This window comes from Convolutriloba macropyga, chromosome 2, assembly GCF_964194025.1.
Source record: "Convolutriloba macropyga chromosome 2, txConMacr16.3, whole genome shotgun sequence".
Taxonomy (NCBI): Eukaryota; Metazoa; Xenacoelomorpha; order Acoela; family Convolutidae; genus Convolutriloba; species Convolutriloba macropyga.
The window spans coordinates 4,728,784-4,751,818 of record NC_134469.1 but is presented as its reverse complement, the minus strand read 5'-3'; the positions used below and the strand labels follow the sequence as shown (position 1 = coordinate 4,751,818).

At 38.8% G+C, this 23,035-nt stretch overlaps 1 protein-coding gene and 1 non-coding gene across 2 annotated transcripts; one reads left to right on the top strand and one right to left on the bottom strand.

Annotated features, from left to right (window-relative positions):
• The first annotated feature begins 2,001 nt into the window (after positions 1-2,001).
• On the top strand, positions 2,002-21,155 carry LOC142355898 (very-long-chain (3R)-3-hydroxyacyl-CoA dehydratase hpo-8-like). The gene is made up of 5 exons (XM_075407920.1): positions 2,002-2,131; positions 2,200-2,339; positions 13,281-13,491; positions 17,710-17,888; positions 20,855-21,155. Exons 1-5 carry the CDS (start codon positions 2,079-2,081, stop codon positions 20,938-20,940), a joined length of 669 nt encoding a protein of 222 aa, XP_075264035.1. The 5' UTR covers positions 2,002-2,078; the 3' UTR covers positions 20,941-21,155.
• An 817-nt stretch (positions 21,156-21,972) lies between these two features.
• Positions 21,973-22,043, bottom strand: Trnag-gcc (transfer RNA glycine (anticodon GCC)). The gene has a single exon. It is a non-coding gene; the product is annotated as a tRNA-Gly (tRNA).
• Between the last annotated feature and the right edge of the window lie 992 nt (positions 22,044-23,035).

The following is a 23,035-nucleotide window of genomic DNA, read 5'->3' as shown; positions in this document are numbered from 1 at the left end:
TACTGTCATGTTCCTCCTCTGTTATTTTGTGGCATTTCGCTGAAAGCCTGTTTTTGCAAAACCGACATTCCTTATCTTCGGGAAGTCACTCTGCTGTTCCAGTTTTTGCAGTTCCCGTTTGGTCTAATATTCAGTTCTCGTCTAATTTTCTCTCTAAAATTACTCCTTAATTCAAGTTTTTCCTTGTACAGTTTACGGCATTTTTACAAGAATTACGTCTCTTTTAGGAAGAGTTTCAAATAAGAAAAGTTTGCTGCTTGTTCAGAAAAAAATTCGTTGCCTTAGAAATGCTTTTCGTCGAAAAATTTTGTAAAAAAAGAGCTGGACGAAAACTATCTGGACCAAATATCTGAAGCCAGAAGATTTGTCTTCAATAAAGAACGCGACTTTAGACAAGGTAAAAACTTGTTGTAAAGATCCACCTAAAACAACCCAGAAGATAGAATCAAGAAAACAGACTAACTCTCATGAAAAACCAACTATTTTACTGCTATACCGAGGCATCAATATACAAAACTTTGAAGACAATTTTAAAAACTGATGTCCTGCAGCGCAAAAATTAATAGGATCTTTTCCGTTTGTGCCCCCCCCCCCCAGCTTAGTGGGCACATATTATATGCACCCCCCCAGATGCACGTGCATATATTTATACAAAATGATTTACTATGTAATGGCACGTGCTCTGTAACTGGGGGCGCATAACGTACTGGGGGCACAAACGGAAAAGATCCAATTAATATTATGCCTCCCCATCCTAAAGTCATCCTCGTTAAAAACCTGAGATCTATGTGAAATAAAATGAAGATATCTGTATATGAGATAAAATGTAATGGATGCCATTGCATCTACTATGGGCAAACCAGCCGCCTTGGATATCAGAGCATGGCAAGTAGGATTCTCAGGTGGGTCGACACCTTGCCGAATGTTGTGGCTGCTCGAATAGAGGTTAATGGAAAATTTTGGATGACTCTCGCACCGTAGAAAAACCCATGACTATCAAGGCTTAATTCAAAAGAAAGTTGAAGCAGGGGCTATGTACACGCGACGAAAATCGCGGACGATAACTCCGCTAAAGTATTTGCTCAAATCATATTTTTGACTGAATTATAGGGAAAAAATATTTTGAGCTTGGCGAAACGAAAAACCGCCACTAGTGGGATGCGGATCTTTTCCGTTTGTGCCCACCCCCCCCCCCCCCCCAGTACGTTATGCGCCCCCCAGTTACAGAGCACGTGCCATTACATAGTAAATCACTATGTAAAAATATTGCACGTGCGTCTGGGGGGTGCAAATAATATGCGCCCACTAAGCTGGAGGGGGGCACAAACGGAAAAGATCCTGGGATGCTTAGGGTTAGGGAAATTTTCTGAATTACCCTAAGAATGCATAACATGACCAGAATCCAAAAGTCAAGAATAGGGAAGTTTTTAAAGAATATTCAAAATTTTCTAATGGTTATAATCGATTAACTCCTAGACATTTATAATTTTACACAAACATAACTTCCTTCAAAAACTTTTTGTAAGTTTTAACCTAACAATGAACGTAAAATTAAAAAAGTTTGTTTCAGAACTCAATCATATTTTGGCAAATCAGGTTCTCCCACAAAATGTTGTAAGTCGTTGTATACATAGCTAGCAGTTGACTTTCATTTATTTTCGTCATCTTAAAACTTAAAGTAGCGTCTGTTAAGCTAGGTTACTGACTTTGCGGTAGTCACGTCGAAATTCTGGCTTAACATCTCGAACCTTTAAGTGGTTCTCGATTAACGCCATAAGTTCTCGTTGACTTGACTTCAAATGTATCTCGGCTATACATAATTGCCGTGTATTCCTTAGTGCCTTCAGGGCTGTTTCCGATTATAGCCCCCCCCCCCCCCAAAAAAAAAAAAGTAGCCACTCATTATGGTATGTTCAGCAATGGGGGCTATACGAAATTACATGTCCTCTGAGCTTTCGGGGGTGGGGTTGGGGTAAAATGGTAGAGATCCGCCTTTTGTTGTCAAATCGACTTGAAAATCGAATCTTCAATCGCGTTCAGCGTGCGAAAATCTTACGTCTTTTAGGTTTCAGTTTGACATGAGTTTATCAACCTCGTATTTAGTTTTCTACAACTTTGTACAATTTTTGGGGTTGGTCACATATTTCATTGTCATATTAAGGTTGAGCATGTATTTCATTGGGTTCTATGCTAATTTAGGTGGAGTTACATTTTGGGTCTCTGTGGATTGTCAGTTTTCACAAATGATGGCTTTAAAGAAATGTACACATATGAAGTGGAGTTTGCACTGAAAATTTTCCAGACTCTTGCCTTCCTAGAAGTTGTTCATGCTCTTTTAGGTATGTAAGATTTGTGGCGACGTACAGCTGGAATGGCCCCTTAGCAACCCTATTCATTGAGTGTTTTGGACTGGTGTTTTTAGGTTACGCTTTTAGATATGTACGTTTTTGAATTTCCGTCCATTGGGTGGATCCTACCCTGTTTGTTTTACTTTTTAACAGGTTTTTAACTCAATTAAGCTTTTCCAAATTTAAAATTGAATTAAGTCTGGTTATTACCTACTCCTCGCACAAACGTAAAAGATCCCTCTTTTCGTTTTTAAGCTGACTGCATCTAGATTTCATATGAACATTTATCTGAGAAAAAGTTTCTGACACAGTCGTCTCATTTTAGACCATTTGGGTGTCCTTTTGCCCATTTCTTGCGGTTTTAAAACTGTGAGTCTTGCTGCTATTTAGTAGTAGTAGAATAAACTTCAGGGCAAGTTCCCTGGGTGGTTTCCCCGTTTTGCAGTCCGAGTTTTACGTTAGTCGTAGCTTTTCAAAGATGTTGCAGTTTCCACATCAGCATAATAGTCTCCATGTGCATTTGTTTGTCTCGTTGTATTTCCTTTTGAAGAAATTCACAGAATTGTCAGTTAGAGTCCGTTTGTTGGGTTTTTTGTAAAAGTTTTTTGTAGAAGTCCATATTTAAAATTGAAATTTTTGTAAAAGTCCATATTTAAAATTGAAATTTGAATATGGACTTTTACAAAATGTAAAAGTTGGGACAGGCGCGGATAAGGCAGTTGTAGAGTCTCTTAGTTAGTAAAAAGAAGTTGTCATCAGTCTTTTGCAGCCTGGTTTTGGCTATTGGAAGCTCACCTCCTTGCAACTGTCTTGTGACGTCATAGGCACTTTGCAGGGCTTTCCCGATCTCCACCTAGAATCCACCGAGTGGACAGCTTTTGGACTTTCTAGTTGCTCAGAGTTTGCTTTGTTTGGCATCCATATCTGAGAAGCATAGGTTACGATGGGCACTACGTAGCCGGTGTAGACATTTAGTTTTGTGTAGATTTCTCTGATTTTTGCTAATATTTTAACTTTTCATTCATTCAGTGATTGGTTTTTCAATGGCTTGCCGGATCTATTCTGTTTCGGCCCCCAGTGTTTTTTATGATCCCCAGTTACAAATTGAATGTTGTTATATAGCACGTTACTATGTAAGAAAATAGCACGTGCGTCTGGGGGGTCATAAAAGATTTAAGCTCACTAAGCTGAGGGGCCGAAACAGAATAGATCCGGCTTGCCGATGCTTTTTAGTTTTTGCTTTTTCAATCAAAGACTAATATTTTTGATGTCCTTAAAAGTTCAGAAACAATTAAATTTTGGAAGGAAGCAGGGCTCCAATGAAAAGGCTAGACTGTAAAATATTACATCCTCTTAGGTGCTCGTTCATACATTTCGTTTTTTTCCCAGAAAACTGCGAACAACCGTGTATATCTTCGTATGTCAAACAAATTATTTGTTTGGGTTTGATATGTTAAGAAACCCAAACAAATAAAGTGTCCGAACATGCTCCGATGCTAGGAAACACGCGCTTTGGTCTAATTAAATAAGAACGAACATATACTTAATGCTGACAGAAAATAAAGCCGATAAATTGAAAATACAATTTCGCAAAAGTCTGAGTTTTGATTACTTCAACGAATTTTATTACGAAAATTCATATGAAAAGTGAAGGTGTGCAAAAAAATCTGAAACCGAAAATCGATAGAGATCTATTTTATCAAAATCAGAGTATTGGCGATCTAGATGTGTTTACTCTTATAGAGTGACAGGGAAATATTTTTTGCTGGAATGTAGATCTAGACTATTTTCAGCGCTGAAGTTGCATCTACCGTCATCAACGACGGAGACAAACAAAAGATACCTCTTCTATTTTTAGGTTAAGAAACCCAAACACAATAACAGGTGCTTATTTTGTTTTAACTGACTAAATTTTTGCTCTCGCTCATAACTAGCCCTTAGCCATGCTATCTGCTATGTTACCATCCATAAACCTAGTAACACCATAGTTGAAATCGTTCTTCATCGCATGTCACATTTTCTGTGTTGTAAATTAAACAAGCGACAAATATCCAACGCACAGGAAATGATGAGCTGTACAGTTGTGAGGAAAACAAAAACTTCCTTCAATTCGCACAGTTTTTCCGACGAAAGATCGATGGCGCTGGTGCTGTAGCAGCCAAACTCCCTGCTAAGTCACCTCCATGATGCCGCCTTGCGCCCTTTTCATGCACAACAACACCTGCAGCTACAAGAGCGATCGAGGACTTCTGCTGAACAACGGTTCGAGAACATTTTTGTAACGTACTATTGCTAGTCCAAATTTTAAAGTAAGAGCAGCAGCGTTTCGATTCAAAAAGATACACCAAAGAACTTTTTAGTCACACTACAGAGAAATGCGCAACAAGTTTACCCGACACCTGAATTGGCCGTATTCGCGCCTCTAAATTTAGTAGCAGCAGGATTGCCGGATTTGGAGCAGACGAGATTCGACCGAGAAACTCCTACAAGAAACGATTGTTAACAAGCAGCGGAAGACTTCAAGACAGCTCAAATAAAGCGTATCTTCATAACAGCAAATGTTGGGCTCTATCAGGTCAAAATCGAGGGAACAGGCAGCTGCAGCGACAGTAAATGACTCATGTACTGTTGCCAGCCAACAATTGTCTCCGGGAATTGTGTAGAACTGAAGAATATCCTGAGGATGGCTCACAGCTATAAAGAATGCGGTCCATGGCCATAAGTTAAACACCAATCAACACAACAACAATAATATCAATTACAACAGCCAAGACCAGAACAGGGAGAAGCACGGGAACCGAGTCAGCCTTATTTGCTACTCACACAACTAGGAAAGTTTTCTGTTATCTGTGGTTAGCCACACCATAAGGCAAATCCATGTGCCATTCGAGATACCTAAAGTTCCCCAGAGAAAGCGTTGTTATTCCACCACCAGCCAAAAAATTAATTAGACCACCCAGGCCTATTACATTTCCCAAGTCACCGTCTCTTTCAACAAAATTGAAACACGAATCAGGAAAGAACATTGTCATGCTCAACCTTATCACTCCTCAAATTACTATTTGATTCAAACCTAACAAACGAGCATTTTTAGATACTGATGTGTGCGCAAATGTCATTAATAAACACTTGTACAAAAATTTGGTTGCGGAGAAACCTCTGGTATTTGACTCACCAACCTCAAAAAGTCAAAATGGCATACAGACAAGAAGTTCCATTTGTCATACAGATTCAAAGTTCCAACTTGCACCCAAACATTTTACCGGAATCTTCCTGGTCTTACCTGCAGTAATTACTGTCATTTTATGTCATGATTTCTTCAAAAAACACTTCAATAATGAACGCGTGCAAAAACTTAATCAATAGATCAGACATAATACAAATTAAAGAAATAAAGCCAGCAAGCGAACCAAGAGGACAAGTGAGGACGAAAAGGTGTCAGCATTCACAACGAAGAAAAATTCCATTCAACCCAACACTCAATTCGTAATCGAAACAAAGGTAGAAGTTGGAGAAAAAATTGAAAAATGTAGTTGAATAGAGATACTGAACGAAAGTAGGGCACAAACTTAGCCATAACATCATCTTTAAGCATGGTTAATCAACTTATACAAGATTTCTCGAAACAAGGAAACAATAAACCGCAACAACAACTACAATACATTTTATGGTTTTGGACTCTGTATTAAATCTTTAAATCTGGAAGAACGAAATGTTTTTGAGGATTTGCCCGATTTCCCTGATATCTTTGCCAAACACCGTTTCAATATTGATTACAATAGCGAACTCAAAGTGAAATTTACACTCAAACACTAGAGATCACTATACGTACAGGGACCTTCTTCACCTGTCCACCTCCGAGATCTGTTTCATATTGAACTTGCTCTTTTGCATTAACAACGACTGATCAAAACGCTTTCTGTATCGAACTACAACAGCCCGCTTTGCGCCCATTGTAAACAATCAGGGAAACTAGGATTGCTGATCGATCTCCGACGTGTGAATCATTTCTTGATGAATTACTGTATAAATACTAATTTCCCAATATCAAATAAAAACGATGCGAAAAATCAATTCGTTGGAAAAACTTATTACAAAACTGAATTGCTCACAGGCCTACCACTGCGCTCAGATGGAGGGTAATATATCAACAATGCTTCTAGCATTTAATGTTTCATCTCGCACATCCGCCCACAAGTGTTTGGGGCCGAGCCTTGGCTTAATTGTCACTGGATTAAGCGCCTTCATACAAGGCTATCCGGATCCATGTCCTGCAAGGGATATCTGCATACAATTCATGGACGACATCGGATGTGGAGTTAAAACATTCGAACGACTAGAACCAACTTTTTGAAAAATCTCTGACTAGAGAAATTTTGACCAGAGAAATGCGAAATAGCCATGCAATCTATGCAATTTTTTGGGAAAGTTATTACCCCTAACGGCATATCACCTCACTCAAAGTTCCTATTTAATTTAGTTGTGCCAAAAAGCACTAAGCAAGTTGAACGGCAAGTTTTTCTACAGTTCTTTAAATGCAATATACGAATTCTCAGAGAAGAACTTATGACCTTCTTCAAACTTCTTTGCATGGGCTCAAAATGAATGAGACGACACGCATTACAAAAACTTGGAAATTCTTTAAAACTATCTTTGAACCCAACTAATTTAACTGTGAGTCTTCACAATCAAGTACTTCATTCTGTTTTTTTTGACGCCAGTTATTTTTCAGCAGGATTCGTGCTGATGATTAAATATTACATTGATCAGAAGATTACGGCGAAAAATGTGCATGCCTGTTTCTTTCCTATCGCTGCTCTCACTACTGTTCTTAGCTACCTATTATGCCATTGAGCAATTTGCACTCTATATTTGGGGGGTACCGAAGCCAACTGTTTGTCTGACAGACAACAGAATCTTCTCTCAGTTCGGAATTTTTTGGATCGTCGCTTCGGAATTTTTTGGATCGTGTTTTTTATTCGATATAGCTAACGCCTACATACCGAGAAGAGAAAACCTCGCTGCAGACTTCTTGTCTTGCGGGAAAACGAGTAAAAATGCCACTTTTTTTAAAAAAAACGGAAAATATTCCAGTGAACGAAATTGAAGTGGATACGACAGCTCAGACACCCGATGTGGAAGCAAGCCTTAACCAAATCATGGAATCTTTTGAAGAGATAAAGGACGATCCGAATCTGATTCAGGACTGTAAAAAATACCAACTCTATGAAACAACTGGAGAAACATTAGAATCAGAAGCTGACATGGGCTTCCTTAAACTAATTAGACCAACTGAAAATTCGGTTCTCTTTTGAAATCTGCTAGATTTCCTAGATGTCAATGCAGAAATGGATCTAATGATCCTCAAAACCGAATAGCAAAAAGATAAAGATATACAGACAGTTACTCAGTGGAAGCAGCAAGGAACAGAGGTATTGCCTTCCAAAACATCTCTGGAAAGAGGTCTTTAACAGAATACACAATCCCAGAACAGCTGGACTCAGGAATTGACCGCACAATACAAGATTTCCGTCGCCGATCTTATCCAAATCTTTTCAACAGGCTTTTAGATGAAAAACCTCAAAGGGAAACAGTCCATACACCCACTGCAGTCCTTGTCATACCTACGATTCTTCCTAGGGAACTTAACTTTGAATAGATCTTGTGAGAACTTTAGCTCACCGGTATACAAATACGTGCTTAGTGGCATCCATCTGTTCGCGAAATATCTTTTTGTGGTCCCTCATACAAATAAATGTGCTGACACGGTAGTTCCTGACGATTTTTTTCAGCACAGCTACTAATACTGAAACTTTATACTGCTATTAATGAACGATTGAAACAAATGTGTCCCTTTCGCAGAGTGCAGCGTCGACAACGGAAAAATCGATTCTTCAAGGAAACGAAAACCAAAAATACCAAACCGTGACACCAAGCTTGACGAGGTATGATCTAGTATCATAAAATGCTGAAACCTGCAAGGATCGTCAGTGCCTCGAACGTCCAGCAGTCTTAGCAGAAAAATTGATGATCCGGACATTAACTTAGTTTTGTTTCAAAACTCTAGCAGTTTTTCGTTAGTTTCCTGGCAAAATTTTGCAGCAAGCCCTTCCTGTTGATCAGTGCACATCAAGCGATGCTGCACTGAAAGCAGGCTTAACCGCTGTAATAGCTAATTTATATCCTTTATTGCAAAAAGTTGTGCCAAATTGTCCAAAAACACAGAATGGCTGAGTTATAGTCTACATTGACCCAGACGAAAATCGCATTATCTGTTATTTAATAACAAGGTCTCATTACTACAAAAAACCAACAAATATGACTTATCACAGGCCCTTCGTGGATTGAAAAGTTTCTTGCTCCAATACGGGATAAACAACTTTCTGCTTTTTCTCAAAGGTAACCAAACTTCAACAGGCAAGTTTCCTGAGCTAATTTTTTGGAATCGAGCCCAAAATTGGCCCAGGACCAAGTCTTATATATAACTCGTAGGGAAATTGGACTAACCTGATTACTTTCGGAGATATGGAAAAGCCTGTCGAACTGTTCTCAATACTTTTTTGACTTTAGCTTTCGTTTCAACTTAAAGTTGGTCTATACTTGCATCTGCTAATAGTCTAATCCAGTATCTAGGATTACATTTATATTTGCCTTAGATGCTTGTTGCTTTTAGTTTGTGATATCATTCAAAGGTGACCTTTTTGTCTCGTCTATCGTGGGCCATCCTTATACATGGCCTAATCTTCCACACTTCTTTTGATTTTCATGCGAATGGGCTGTACTCTCAGTTCAGAATGTGTTTGTCGATTGTTGAAGTTGTTGTTCAAAATGTGTTTGTTTCTTTTCACGCAACATTTTTTTCAACTGTACTCATATTTTTAACATTGGTCCGTTCCTTTTGTATTTGATTCATTCTTGTTACTATCTACGTACGTATTTGGTAATTGTGGCATGTTACTTTCCATTGTTGCTTCTACCCCTAATGCTTGCGTTCGTTTTGTCAGGCGAGAATGTCTGTCTTCTCTTGACCTTGAACCACGCCCGCGTTGCTTTCTTTATTTTTATATTGCTGCCTTCTCTTATGAGTTGTTTGTTTTTCTTCAAAGTATCTCATAATTTTTCCGCCGTTTCCCTATTTTCTTTTATACTCAAGATATGGTCGTGCGAGCTGCAACCAGTGTTTCTTTGAAAAAGACGTAATTTACTTCTGCAATAATCTGGTCCGTCTCGTCACATGCAAAAGCGTCCAGGTATGACACTCATTGTCAACATGCTTCAATAACTCGTCTCCAATTTTTTAGACGATAGTTAATACAGCATAAGTTTTTGCTATCGGTGTTCTCCTATCTCGTGTGAATTGAGAAGCGGTATTCGTTACAGGGATTAATTGTCATCATAGGTCAAGGCTCGCAAACGTTTTTTGTCACAGAACTTTTTTAATAGTCGCACTGCAATAGATGGGGCAATTATTGCCCTTCTCTTGGTTTTTTTTGTATTGGGACGCTGTAGAATTTGAATTGTATTGGGGCGCTATCTTTTTTGACAATTCAAAGAATTTTAATGGTATTGGGTTGCTGTCATTTTTTAAGCTCTGCTCACACATTTTCATGATTTTTGAAGTCAAATGGGAGTAGTGTTTTTGGTCACGCCGAAACGGGAAGTGGAGCGAAAAATTGAGTGGTTTTGTGGCGTGAACATTTTTCAATCTAATTTTGAAGTAGAGTGACAAAACGGTGTTTGAACAAAAATTCGCTTTCTCGCTAGTGGTTATTTGTTCACATGTGGCAATTTCACTTTGATTTTTACTGTTTTTTCGATTTTGTGGATTGGATTTTCTCTAAGTGGTTTCCCCTATCCATGCTGAGTTCATTTTAGACCTAGTTTTTTGTGTGAACTAAATTTCTCTTTCTCGCTCGTGGTTTTTTGTGCACATACGGCATTTTGACATTGAACTTCTGTTTTTTTTATTTGATCTAATTTTGTTTGCAAATGTTTTTATCAATTCTCTCATAGTGCGTTCTAGGTCTAGTTTTTTGTTTAGTCAATGAAAATTTTTTTAAATATACGTCATCCTGCTATGATTTTTAACATCTTTTCACACATTTTCATGATTTTTGAAGTCAAATTGAAGTAGTGATTTTGGTCACCGAAACAGGAAGTGGAGCGTAAAAGCAAGTGATTTTGCGGCGTGATTTTTTTGAACTCGTATTTTACAGTAGAGTGAGAAAACGGGGTTTGAGTACAATTTCGCGTTCTCGGGTGCAATTTTTCTGTTCACATGCGGCAATTTGACATTAATTTTTACTCTTTACAAAAAATGTTTCATCGCAATTTTTTCTAAATGGTTTACCAATCCATCCATTCCAGGTCTAGTTTTATGATTAGTCATTGAAATTTCTTTAATTTTAAGTCAAGACTTGTCCTGCTATGTCTTTTTACAATTCAAAGAATTTGAATTGTATTGGGGCGCTGTCTTTTAAGATCTGTTCACACATTTTTATGATTTTTGAAGTCAAATTGGAGTATTGATTTTGGTCACGCCGAAACAGTAAGTGGAGCGAAAACGCGAGTGGTTTTGCGGCGTGAAATTTCACTCCAAATTTAAAGTAGAGTGAGAAAACGGTGTTTGAACAAAATTCGCTTTCTCGCTAGTGGTTTTTTGTTCACATGCGGCAATTTGACTTTGATTTTTACTGTTTTTTTTTCGTTTTTTTTGGATCGGATTTTCTAAATGGTTTTATCAATCCAGTCATAGTCCGTTCTAGGTCTAGTTTTCTGTTTAGTCAATGAAAATTCTTTGAATTGTACGTCAGGACTTGTCCTGCTATGTTTTTTAATTTCGCCGTCAAGCTGTTTGTGACGACCATATGATGTCACAACCACTTAAAATCTACTTTTTGTTAATTCGATTCAAGCATTTTACACTAAATTACGTGTTTGACGTCATTTTCGCAGTTGAGTGAGTTCTTTGTTTATTCGAGTGATGGTCAAGTTTTTGGTCACACGTGACTTACCTCACTCTCAAAAATGACTTCCTCACTCTGAAATTGTCTTGTCTTTACTTCAATTCAAAGAGATAAGGTCAAGTGAGTGTGTGTCACTCTAATTTAAGGTTATCTGAGGCGGCTATTAGAAGCAGCAATAAGTCAATAGATTATTATTCAAAATATAACATATCAGCATTTGAAAAAGAAATTCCTTTTTTGGTCTGTTTCCTTTACTATATTTTTGATATTGCAGATCGAGAAATCTATAGCAGCTATTTTTGGCCATTAGCCAGCTATGTTTTTCTAATTCGTCTGTTTTTTTCGCTGTTTGTAACATATTTTTTGTTGATTTGCTGATAACGATCACAGAGCCAATGGTCAATGGTTCATATATTCTGAGAAAGTTGTTGCGGCTTTCCCCGATTTTCAGAAGTCAATTTTCGTAAGTCTTGGGTTTGTCCCACTGAAGAAATGTTTTCGTTGCCTATTTGTTTTGAGTTCAACAGATTCTGACCGTTTTTTGTATGTAGCAATTATATTAGTGCTGTTCTATATTATGCTATTTGTCGTCTGACCCATTTGACTTTTTGTCCTCAAAAACGGGATAAACAGGTAGCGCCCAGCGGGCATTAAGGTCTCTTATAGCCCTTCAGCTCACTAGTCTCCATGGATGCGATTAACAGAAACTTTTTTGTAGACTTATACTTATGGTGTGAAGGGCAGTTCTTAGAGTTTGACCAAACACCCCCCTTCCGCCACATCAGACCCCCCTCACTTCACCCCCCCCCCCCTCAATCCTCACCCCCTGAGCACCGTTCAGGCCGCGTAAGGGGCCGTGCAGCCAAAGACCCATCGTCCAGCCCCTTCGATTGACCCCCCCCCCCCCCCCCCGGTGAACCCCCTACTCGCTGCGCTTACCTCACGCACCTTCAATTAAGCTAAAGCTAGCCTCACTTAACCATGGCTAGCTACTTACGAAGCCATCATATCGCCGGTCGTATGAGAGCAATTCGCCTGATGTTAGTCGGTTATGTTAAGTAGTTCTGTTTCATGCTTTTTAATACCCAATTCGGTAAATTAAACTCTCTCTCTCTCTCTCTCTCTCTCTCTCTCTCTCTTGTGTTTAGGCTCATTGCCACAACTTTTGGCCACAGAACAGAAATAATGAAATGCCTGAAGAAATTTTTCAACTTACCTGCTCAGGTGGTTGAGCACCGATTTGTCGAGGTCAAATTCAAATTTACACGCCCGATTTAATTTTTCATTGGTTATTTTTGAAATGAAATTTTAAATGAAAGGTCTTGGGATTTTTTAAAAAAATTGAGTGCAGCCACCTGATTGTTTTACAGCCACTTATTTGTTAAGAATAGTGCTTGTGAAAACTGGAAAAATATTTTGTATGAGCAACCAGGATTCCAGGGTTTTTTATTCGCTGTTTTTTTTTAGAAATTTTAATAAGATTTTTGTGCCGAATAAAACTAAGATGCATATACAATACGGATAAAGATTTTTTCTTTTGCTTTCAATTTGGCTTTTTTGTCTGCTCCAGTGTGAATCGCCCGCTTGTGTTTCCTCGGAAGCTTTTCATTTTTTCGAAGTCTGTCAAACACGGAAAACAGACGAGATGAACTGATAAAGCAGAGTGAATACCTTGTATGACAAGAATAATTCTGAAACTCAACCGGACTGTTTGCATTATCTTATTCAAAGATGTTTTTCTTTCAGCATGCAAAAACAAAAGAATATTAGAAAAATGCTGCCAAGTGAAGTAATGTTATGCGTTGTATACTGTCAAATACGTATGTGCGAACTGTCTGAGCCACGCATGGAATCAAGCGAGGTGCCGTGTTCGCTCTAGATTTAAGCTGGGAATTTTTTCCGTGATTTTCCTAAATCTAATAGACCCGATCATGATCAATGGTTACAATGGATTGAGTATGTTTAGGTCTGGTGAAGTCGAACGCAGTTCAAACCTTAGGACAAGTGTTCTCTCGGAATTACATAGTTTGGCTGATAGTGGAGCAAGTTCCTTCGGCTAAGAGTAGTCCTGGGATTCCTCTCCTTCTGTTTGCATGGTCAATCACAGAAGTGGTGCGGTACTCTTTCTATGCCCTGCAGGTCATGGGCAAAGGCGTTTACCTCATTACATGGCTCAGGTTGTTGATCTATTATCTTTTTTCTTTAATTGCTATCACATAATTGATTGAGCGATTGTAACTTCTGTGATGCATATTTTTTGCCACAAATAATGGAATACAAGTCACATTTTCTTGTTTAAAGAGAGGCAATTTTCGCTTATTTGGTCGCAACACTCATAAACTAAACTTTGGTGTGGTTTGTAAAAAAAACGAATATACAGCTTCAAAAATAGTGTAAAGTAATGAGTATAGTTTGAGTATTTTGCAATTTGTGTTCATCTCACCTTTGGCCGGAGCGTTAGATATATAGTCATCAAACCTTCAGGTGAACGAATTCAGCCATGAGACCAGAGCTTCTTGTTGATAATAGGGCTACTATTACTTCATCTTTTTGTCCATCTAAGACCTTACACTGTAAGACCTGTAGACCTTCCACTGTAATTCCTAATAGATGGCCTTCCCTTTAGATACTAAGTGTGCGCAGGGATCACATCCAGTTTTCGCAACACGCGCTAACCATTTTTCAGTCATACAGTGTAGAAATTATCTCCAGATCCCTCATGCAACAACCTTACTAACCAGGATTCCCTTGCCTACTAAAACGGTTGTTAAAGTTGTTGCAATATTTTACTTCGCAAGAGACATTTCCACATGGAGACATTATTACAAAAAGTTTTTAACCACAATTTTTACCTTTTACGGTTGGTATTTAATACTCTGCCTCGACTCCTAATAAATCTGAGGCTCTTGCTTGTGCTGATGTGAGTTCAGGACTGGCAAGGAAATCTGAACAAGAGTTGCTTACCTAACTGCCACTAATTTAGCTCGTAGCAGTCACTCGGGGAACCGCGAGGAGGTTTCTGATCACGTCCATGCACTGATTTACCAACCCTCCGCGGAGGATTTTGGCTGGGCATAGCACTTCCATATGTCCCACGAAGCACGCTCCCAATTCTAACTGGTAAAAGGAACCCAAAACTGTCGGACGCGCGATTGGCATGTATGGGCTTAGTGGCCGGGAAAAGATTCCTTGTCACTTTTAATATAATTCTGAGATGTTTTAGTACCTCCTTTCTTGTTGCAAGATGCTCTGGAACAGTTTCTCTTTTTGCTTTGAACAATTTGTTATCTCGTATAAACCGATTCAACTTGAGTATTCACTTGTGTATTCTGGCTTCGTTGAGTGTTCAATCTGATCTCAGACGGCTTTTACTCGCAATGCCTAACTCAACAACGGTAACACATACCCAAGCATTAGCATAAGTTTTCCTTCTCGGCTCGTAATGAACTCATTATCAAGCAGCTATCTTAATGTCTCCTAGAGGAACGTTTACTGCGACTTTTTTCATTGATATGGGTTTTCCCGCTGAATGTAATAAGGACTATTCGACGGTCTTTGTTGACAAAAGAACCCCCTTTTCTTTTTCCTCTTCTCTGGTTATGGCTGTTTCCATAACGTACAGCAGTACTGGTTTTGCACATAATTGTAATAGCAGACGTTAGGTTTCCATTGTGAGAGTAGATCTTAGCAGCGTGGGTCCTAACTTAAGAATAGTTATCATTCTAGTGAGGGTACTGTTCACCGCGTCGTTCGTTCGATTGGCCGTTTGCTATCAAACGCGGATTGTTAAGCTATGAGACGGATTCAATCGTTTCCCAGGCAGCAAGCCTTTGTATGCTTGATTCACATTCACCGTCACAACATTACTTCTGTCTTTGAGATGTTATTTTCATTCGGGCACTTTCCACATCTAGACCTAGTTTTTCTAAACTGATCTGCGCTTGCGACTCTTTTTAGCCAATATAAAGATGTCATCTGAGTGAGCGAGTTGATCTTTGATAGCTAGACTGTTGTTTATAGCAGGCTTCTGAAGGGTTTCTTGTCTTCAAAAGTTTTCAGAGATTGGATCATGGCCTCTGTCAACTGAGAGAAAACCTTTGTCAATATCTATGAATACAAGTATTGGTTGTTCTCTAGTTTCTCTGTCGTCTAGGTTGTGCTTTCTCTAAGTCCCCATTTTAATCTAAGGCTGCTTCTTACATTTCCTGAAGCCAAAATGGTGCTTGTCCAATTTGTGATCTTTTCAACTGTTGCTTTTTTGGCGTTTCTTCCCTTTTCAGTGTAAATAGGGAATGATAAATTATCGGGTGTCTTCAGTCCTTTCTTGAACAAACTAATGAATTTCTCTTGCTTATACGCCTGGCATGCTTTGTTTGTTTCAGATGCTCTTGAACGCTTTTGTGAGAAGGAGACCTAAATCTTAAGTGGTTTCGGCTTTTCTGGAACTACTTTTCGCGGGTGCTTTTCACAATCTTGAGGATTTTTGTCACCTTAGCAACATTGTTATCTCCGCACAACTCTTCGGAACTCTGTTCCTACGAGAGCTTCTATCACCGTGGCCTCGCGAGTCAGTCTTAAAAGGCTGTTGGTAATGTTCGTGAAACTGATTTCTGCATTATGTTCTGAACGGTGCTCGCAAGACTTTTTGGCCATTCTAGTTTCATTATCTTCTAGCTGTTTTTCAGTTTTTGTAACATTGGTCTTGACCTCTCTTAATTTGTGATTCCTTTTATTTCTGTTCAATTTATCGTTATCTTTCTGCTCTCAGATCTTTCTGAAAAGTGCAGTGTATTTGGAAACTGTTTTGAGGTATTCTACTTTGCGTGGCGTCAGTTTTCATCAACCGTTTCTTCTGAGAGCTTGTGTTTGATAATCGCTTTAGTTAATACTTCTGTTGCTCTGTTAATATTTTTAAGATGTATCTCAGTTTTCAGTGCATATCTAAGCTTTTTTCAGCAGTTTTTGTTGTATTTCTTGGGCTTTTATTGAGCCATTTTTCAACTCATATAATAAGCATTTCATGAGGCGAGTTCATACTTTGATCGATCCAAACTTTGGGCGAGTTCATACTTTGATCGTTCATCCACGATCTTTGTGCGTCCCATTCTAGTTTTTTTACTGCCAACAACTTGGCCATTGTGTCCGCGCAGCACTCATGTTGAAAGCTTTCCCGACTCTCAACTTAAGTTGAATAACATGATCGGAAAAGAGCAAACCATTCGGGCGGCTCTGTGCCTGCCCCTGCCTTTCACCTCCGTCCGGGTAGATGGTAACTCAGATTTAGGTCAAGGTCTCCCAAAACGACAATCTCAAATGAGATCTTGTCTGAACTTGTGAATGCAGCAATTTCCTTTCTATGCCAAGTACTCACTTTCAGTCGGTGAATGAGTAATCACGAATTTCTTTTTGCACTCGCTTTCGCCTTCGTTTCAGAAACTGGAATTAAATTGATCAATTTAACAGTTTTTTGTAATAGATTACGTCGACAACAGTTGGAGTTCTCTTTGCACCATAGGATGCAACGCTGTTCAGCGTGCATTCGCCACATGTGTTTTTACTACAACCTCGCAAGTGTGTCTGATTTAGCGCAAATAGTCCGATTCAGCGTCCTTGAATTGTATCGGTGCGCGCTGAGATGAGGCAAATTGACTTGCAATTCCACTGACCAATTTTTTCAATGTGAAAAGTTTTTACAATTTTTTTCCGAAATTCACCGATGCCATGAGAACTGATTAAATTTCCCTGGTCACTCTTGTGCGGTCATCTTTCGATTGCACTCCACTTTCGGAGGTCATTAAGGGTTTGAGGTCATTAAGGAAGACTAGGTCATTAAGGGTTTGTCCCGAGAGCCTCAAGTATCCCGCTACCGTCTTTGAGGAAAAGCAGAGCATGCGTTTGAGAAAATAGGCTGAAAAAATACAGATTGGATTAATCTTAGAGCCTCTCTAGAACTGTTTCTGACTAGTACATTTAATACCTGTAATCTTATCGTCATCACCCTGATTTTGAAACTCGTAATCGAATTGGAAATAAAGCCCATCTCTTGCAGAATGAAGCCATTGAAAACGGATCTGTTGTACGTTCTGATGGCGAGATCTCATTTAATAGTCTTTTATGCGGTTTCTTCTTGAGTCATGTAAAAAAAATATTGAGCTGCCGTCAGCCTATTAGATTATACTTCTAACTGCTATTAGTATTAGTCTTATTGTCCTAGTGACTCCCAATCTAGTGACTGAATTCACCATATGTATCTAATCTAATGAAACTGTACACCAAATTACTTTAGAAAAAAAATGAGGCTGTCGTCAGTTTTTTTGTATTTTCTCAACTGTTCCAATCTCAACGTCAGTCGGGTCAACGGCAGGTACTTTCCGGTAATGTTTAGTATTGTTTAGGTACACTATGTTCATAGTGTTGTATCCGATGGGAGTGTTGGGTGAGATGTGGACAGTTTACTCTGCACAGCCTCTGATCAGACAGAACCAAATCCTCTCCCTCTCCATGCCCAACAGAGCCAACTTTGCATTCTCGTTCTACCAGGCCACCTGGATGCAACAGTTTCTCTGGCCGCTAGGTAACCAAACTTATTCAGCTGCCTATTTAGTCAACATAAAGTGTCTGACAAAAAAGCTTGAGGCCAGTTGGACTGATGCTTCTTTCTTTAAACCTTCGAGATAATTTTTTCGATGCTTTGAGCCAGCACGCACCCAACTTGATCATCCTCGACTTATGAACATAACTCGATTGATATACGCTAAATAATTGTTAATTGCCCTCGAACGAATGTTTTAGCAATTAGATTAGTCCTATGGTCTTTTTATGCAATTTTTTGTACTATCGACTTTTCGTCGGATCTTTTTTTTCGCCTGATCATTTGACTTTTTGTCCTCAAAAACGGAATAAAGAAGTAAAGCCGTGGGTATTAAGTCGGTGGGCAGCTTTTTTTAAGAGCTTGAGTACTTCCTTCGTGCACAGAAAAACCGAAGCAGCTCAGAAGACATGAAAATAATATTGGCTTTGTTTGGGTTCTTTTTATTTCTTCGGTTTCTGCTTTGTTTTTTTCAACTTTTAAGTATTTTTGCAGCATAATGGATGAGCGATTGATTTAGCAGAACAAATTACTAAAATTTTTCTCCGATAATGGTTGGGAAGAAATTTGAAAGCTAAACTGGGCACTTCTCACTTGAATAAATTTAAAAAATTTCAGGTTTCACTTGCAATAGTTTTCCGCCAAATATTGGGTGGATGAGTGCTATATTTGCGAAGAATAATGGTTCGGAAGTTGCATTTTAGCATTTTGTAGAAAATTTTATGGAGATTCTTATTTTTCGGTTTTGTCCATCGTCATCTCGGTCGTCTTTCCTGTTTTCTCTTTCTGAAACCATTTTATGAGGTTATCTATCAGTTGGTAATGTTTTGTTGCAGACTACCTGTATTACAGGGTCTTTTGTTAATAGTTACTGGAGTTGTAACTAAAATTAAATTTTCTCAAATGCTATATCAATTTCTGTCAGTTACTTTTCTCATGTTTCTCTATTGTTGTTTCAAAATGCCGAATATGTAGAGCGGGCTTTAGGTCAGTGAGTATGTTCAATTTTCTGCTTCGAGTCGTTTGCTGAATTCTTCTGACTATGTTTTTGGGATGTGTTCGCATTTTTTTTTGACCATTTGTTTTTTCATTCGCATAATTTTACACGTTATACACGTGACGTACCTCTCTCAAAAGTGACTTTCCGCATTTTCAAAATATATTTTTAATTGCTCTTGAACGAAGTTCATAGCAATTATTGTAAACGTGTGTGTCTTTTTTATGCAAAATTTTTGCTTGACAATTGACTTTTCGAGTGACTTTTACGCCGACTTTTTGCGTTTCGCGTGATCTAAAATTCTCTCTCAGTCACAATTTCAAGCAGCTCAATTCAATTGGCGGCAATTTAATACTAAAAGACAAATGAAAGGTGCGCCAAAACTGGTGCCATTTTTTTACTTTAAATCTTAATAGTGGTGTATGTTAACCTCTAATGTGGATATTTGAAGCCCACTATTGATTTTCTTAGTCCCATTTAGACTCCCCCCCCCCCGACTGAAGCAGGCTGCAATTGATTAGAGCTCTCACTAGTCGTTCGAGAGCAATTCTTCCGACGTTTAGTCGGTTATGTTTTAACTTAATTTCATGGAGATAAGGTCACGGAGTGTGTGTCATTCTAATTTAAGGTTATTTGAGGGCGGCTAATCGAAGCAGCTATCATTTATACATATTCTTAATTGGCTCAAAGTGCTTTTGAACATGATTTGCTCAGCAAGGAAATATAAAATGAGGAGAGTCAGTGGCGGAAAAAGAATTAATAAATAGGAACGGGATAAACTCTTTAGATTGTCCTGCTTTAGAATCCTGGTATTTGAATTTTTCTCTTTTTTTCACTGTCTCTTGGTTTTTGGTGTTGATACTAATCCTTGTATTCTTTCATTAAACAAGTGTATGTTTAACTACAAAATTCAATGAAAATAGCACGCTCTTTCACAGTTCTTAGAAAAAAAACATTTTATACCAATCGTGGTTTTGTGAATCAATGGCAGCTGTTTTTCGTTAATATGCCGGGTATATTTATTAATAGCCGCCCTCGTCTTCTCAGCCGGCTATTATTGCGCTCGTATTTTTTTTTTACTTCGTCAAACTTTTTCGCTTTACCATTTTGCCGCTTTTTCGACATTTTGCGTGAAATCTTTTTGACTTCTCTAGGCTAGTTTCTCTCTTCTCTCATTCTGCTAAAAGTGAATTTGAACATCAGTTGCTCAGCAAAGCAATTCAAAATGAACAGAGTCGGTATAAGAAATTGAAGTTAGAAATAGAAACGGGATAAACCCATAAAGCCCAATTTTAGATGCCCGCTATTTCAACGTCGTTCCTATAAGTCTTAGTTACCACCTCTAATGCTTATTGGTGTTGATAGTAGCCCCTGTAGCCTCTCTCTAAGAAACAGAAGTATGTTCAACTACGAAATGCCATCAAAATAAATCGGACTTAAAAAATATTTTTGTACAAAAATCTTTTTTTTCAATATATTCTATTCGTTCAATCCCAATCATGCTTATTGGAATCAACGGCGGCTATTTTCCGGCAATCTGCCGGGTATGTTTATTATTAAAGGTAACGTTTTGTTCACGATTAGTGTGTGAGAAGTAAACAGTTCCACAGAAATTTGTGTGATACTGTCTCGATTAATGTCTGTAGTCTATTAGAGCTGATACAGATATTAGAGCTGATTTAGAGTGTACCATTAGAAGGTGTAAAAATAACAAAGATGGGCATCATCTACTTTGGGGGGGGGGGTGAAACAATTCCGGCAAATGTGTGTAATGTAAAAATGAAAACAGGCAATAGTCGATTAGTTATAGTTCACTCTTTGGGCTTTCCCAGCTTAGTGGTCATGTAACCTTTATCCCCATCCCCCCCCCCCCAATCATGGTAACATAACATAATGGGGGGGGGGGGTTAATATGTGGGGATGGTGGCTATAATCGGAATTTTTGTGATTCTAGGTCTGTACCAACTGTACACGTACATGCTGAGGCAGAGGTCCAAAGTGATAGGAGGGGCGGGGAAGCCAGCAGAGAAGAAACAGTAGATGTTGTTGTCATGCTAGGGCTCGAGTATCCAATAACGAACGTGTCTTTTGTCTTCATGATGAGACATGCAATCGTAATTTTATGAAACTGAAATACCTGTCGTATACCGAGATAATGATATATCCACTCTGAAATGAAGGAATGGCAAAGCCTGATGGTTTAATGTGAACTTATTATATCTGAATTGAGAAATATTATGTCTTGAACTCCCAACCCCCCCCCCCCCCCCCCCCCCCCCCCCCCCCCGAGTTAAGGAATGTGTTATGATGCACATTAATATGTAAAAAAGTACTTTATTGTGTACTGTATAATGAGTGTTGAATATTGTACGCTTAATAAACGATGGACTGCGGTGTGTGGTGCTAGGAAAATTGGCCGACAGGTCGTTTAGCCGACAAGGAAAAATGGGGAAATTTAGCCGACAGTTTTATCATAATTGGTCATAAATTTTACTTCAATTGGTCATAAAAGTCTCATTGGTCCATAAATCAGTAGTTCGGTTGTGATAGATTCATATCAAGTCCCACGGGCCGCTGAGGCATGGCCATGGCCCGCGAGGCATGGCCAGATGCGGTAAAATACCTTTGCTACGCTAGTTGATAGACATTCGTTACACTAGTCGATGAAAAAACTGCGGTATATTTGTCCGCTTACGAAATAGTGTTTTAAATTGGCCAATCACAGCTTCAGAATAAGTTTTATTGCTCATTTTACTTAAATTGTCGGCTAAATTTCTCATTTTTTGGTTGTCGGCTAAACGCCCTGTCGGCCAATACGGCGGCCACCGCGGTGTGTGTATGTGTGTGTGTGTGTGTGTGTGTGTCGGGGGGGGGGGGGGGGGGGTTAGGAGGGTGTTAGACAGAATGGATCTCTTAATTGACTTGTTTCTCAATTTAATTGTAAGTCATGATTGTCGATAACCGTGATTGCATTGCTGTAAACAATTGCAACTTCCCTTTGATAATTATCGCAGAAAAGAAATATATTTTGTGTACCGCAAATACTTTTTCGCTTTGTCTGAATGAAAAAGTTGCATCGGCCGGGAATCGAACCCGGGTCTATCGCGTGGCAGGCGACAATTCTACCACTGAACCACCGATGCTTAAGTACCAACTGTTTGAGATATATTAATATACCGAACGTTGGTAATCTGACGAGGGAATAGGAAATATACGTATCGCGTATCGTGTCTAATTGTAATAAAACGAATATTGCATACGGCCTACCCCAATGACGACAGGTCGAAGGCTACCCGGGGTCTTTCCCATTAAAGCCCCCCTCGAAATTATATCCCCTCCCCATTATGGGGGGGGGGGGGGGGACGTTATCGGTTATCTAGTGCAGGGATTGACCTTTGGTACGCTGGTTGATAAACTAGAAACTATACCGCATGTTTGCGGGCCTAAGAAGTACCGTTTTCAATCACAGTTGAAAATTAATTCACAGGTGTCAGGACCAGATACCCAAGGCCAAAATACCCAATATTTTGTTCAATTAAAATAATCATTAAGACTATTTGTAATCCTCTGTATTGACATTAGGTATACTGTCATGTAACCTTTCCGATTGCGAAAAAAACCCCAAGGAAAAAAAATCACTTCATTTTAGATAGGAAATAAACCCCCACGGAAATAAACCCCCGCTTTACTATTACCCCATTTACCGATTTCGAATGGTTATCTTGCAAGATTCTGCCAGAATCTTGCAAGATAACCATTTTTCTGCCAGAAACTTGCAAGATAACCATTTTTCTGCCAGAATCTTGCAAGATAACCATTTTCTGCCAGAATCTTGCAAGATAACCATTTTCTGCCAGAATCTTGCAAGATAATCATTTTTCTGCCAGAAACTTGCAAGATAACCATTTTTCTGCCAGAATCTTGCAAGATAGCAATTTCTCTGCCAGAATCCTCTAATATTTCCACTTTTTTGCATAAGACCCTACAAGATGAATTGATTAATGCGAGTAATTCTGACAGCAAGAGATTTGCGCGAAGCTCTTCTAAAGTCTTTTGAAGCTCAAAAAATTGGCAAGCTGTGATTAATCACATTTTCTAGGCATTGGCAAGCGCAAGGAGCTGAATTAAATGAAAG

What these genes read in the sequence shown, in the direction of transcription:
- LOC142355898 (XM_075407920.1), top strand. Translation starts at nt 2,079, where the DNA reads ATGAGTTTATCAACCTCGTATTTAGTTTTCTACAACTTTGTACAATTT. An exon ending in AACTTTGTACAATTTTTGGG is followed by an intron (nt 2,132 to 2,199) that starts GTTGGTCACATA and finishes ATGCTAATTTAG; the next exon opens with GTGGAGTTACATTTTGGGTC. An exon ending in AGTTGTTCATGCTCTTTTAG is followed by an intron (nt 2,340 to 13,280) that starts GTATGTAAGATT and finishes GAGTATGTTTAG; the next exon opens with GTCTGGTGAAGTCGAACGCA.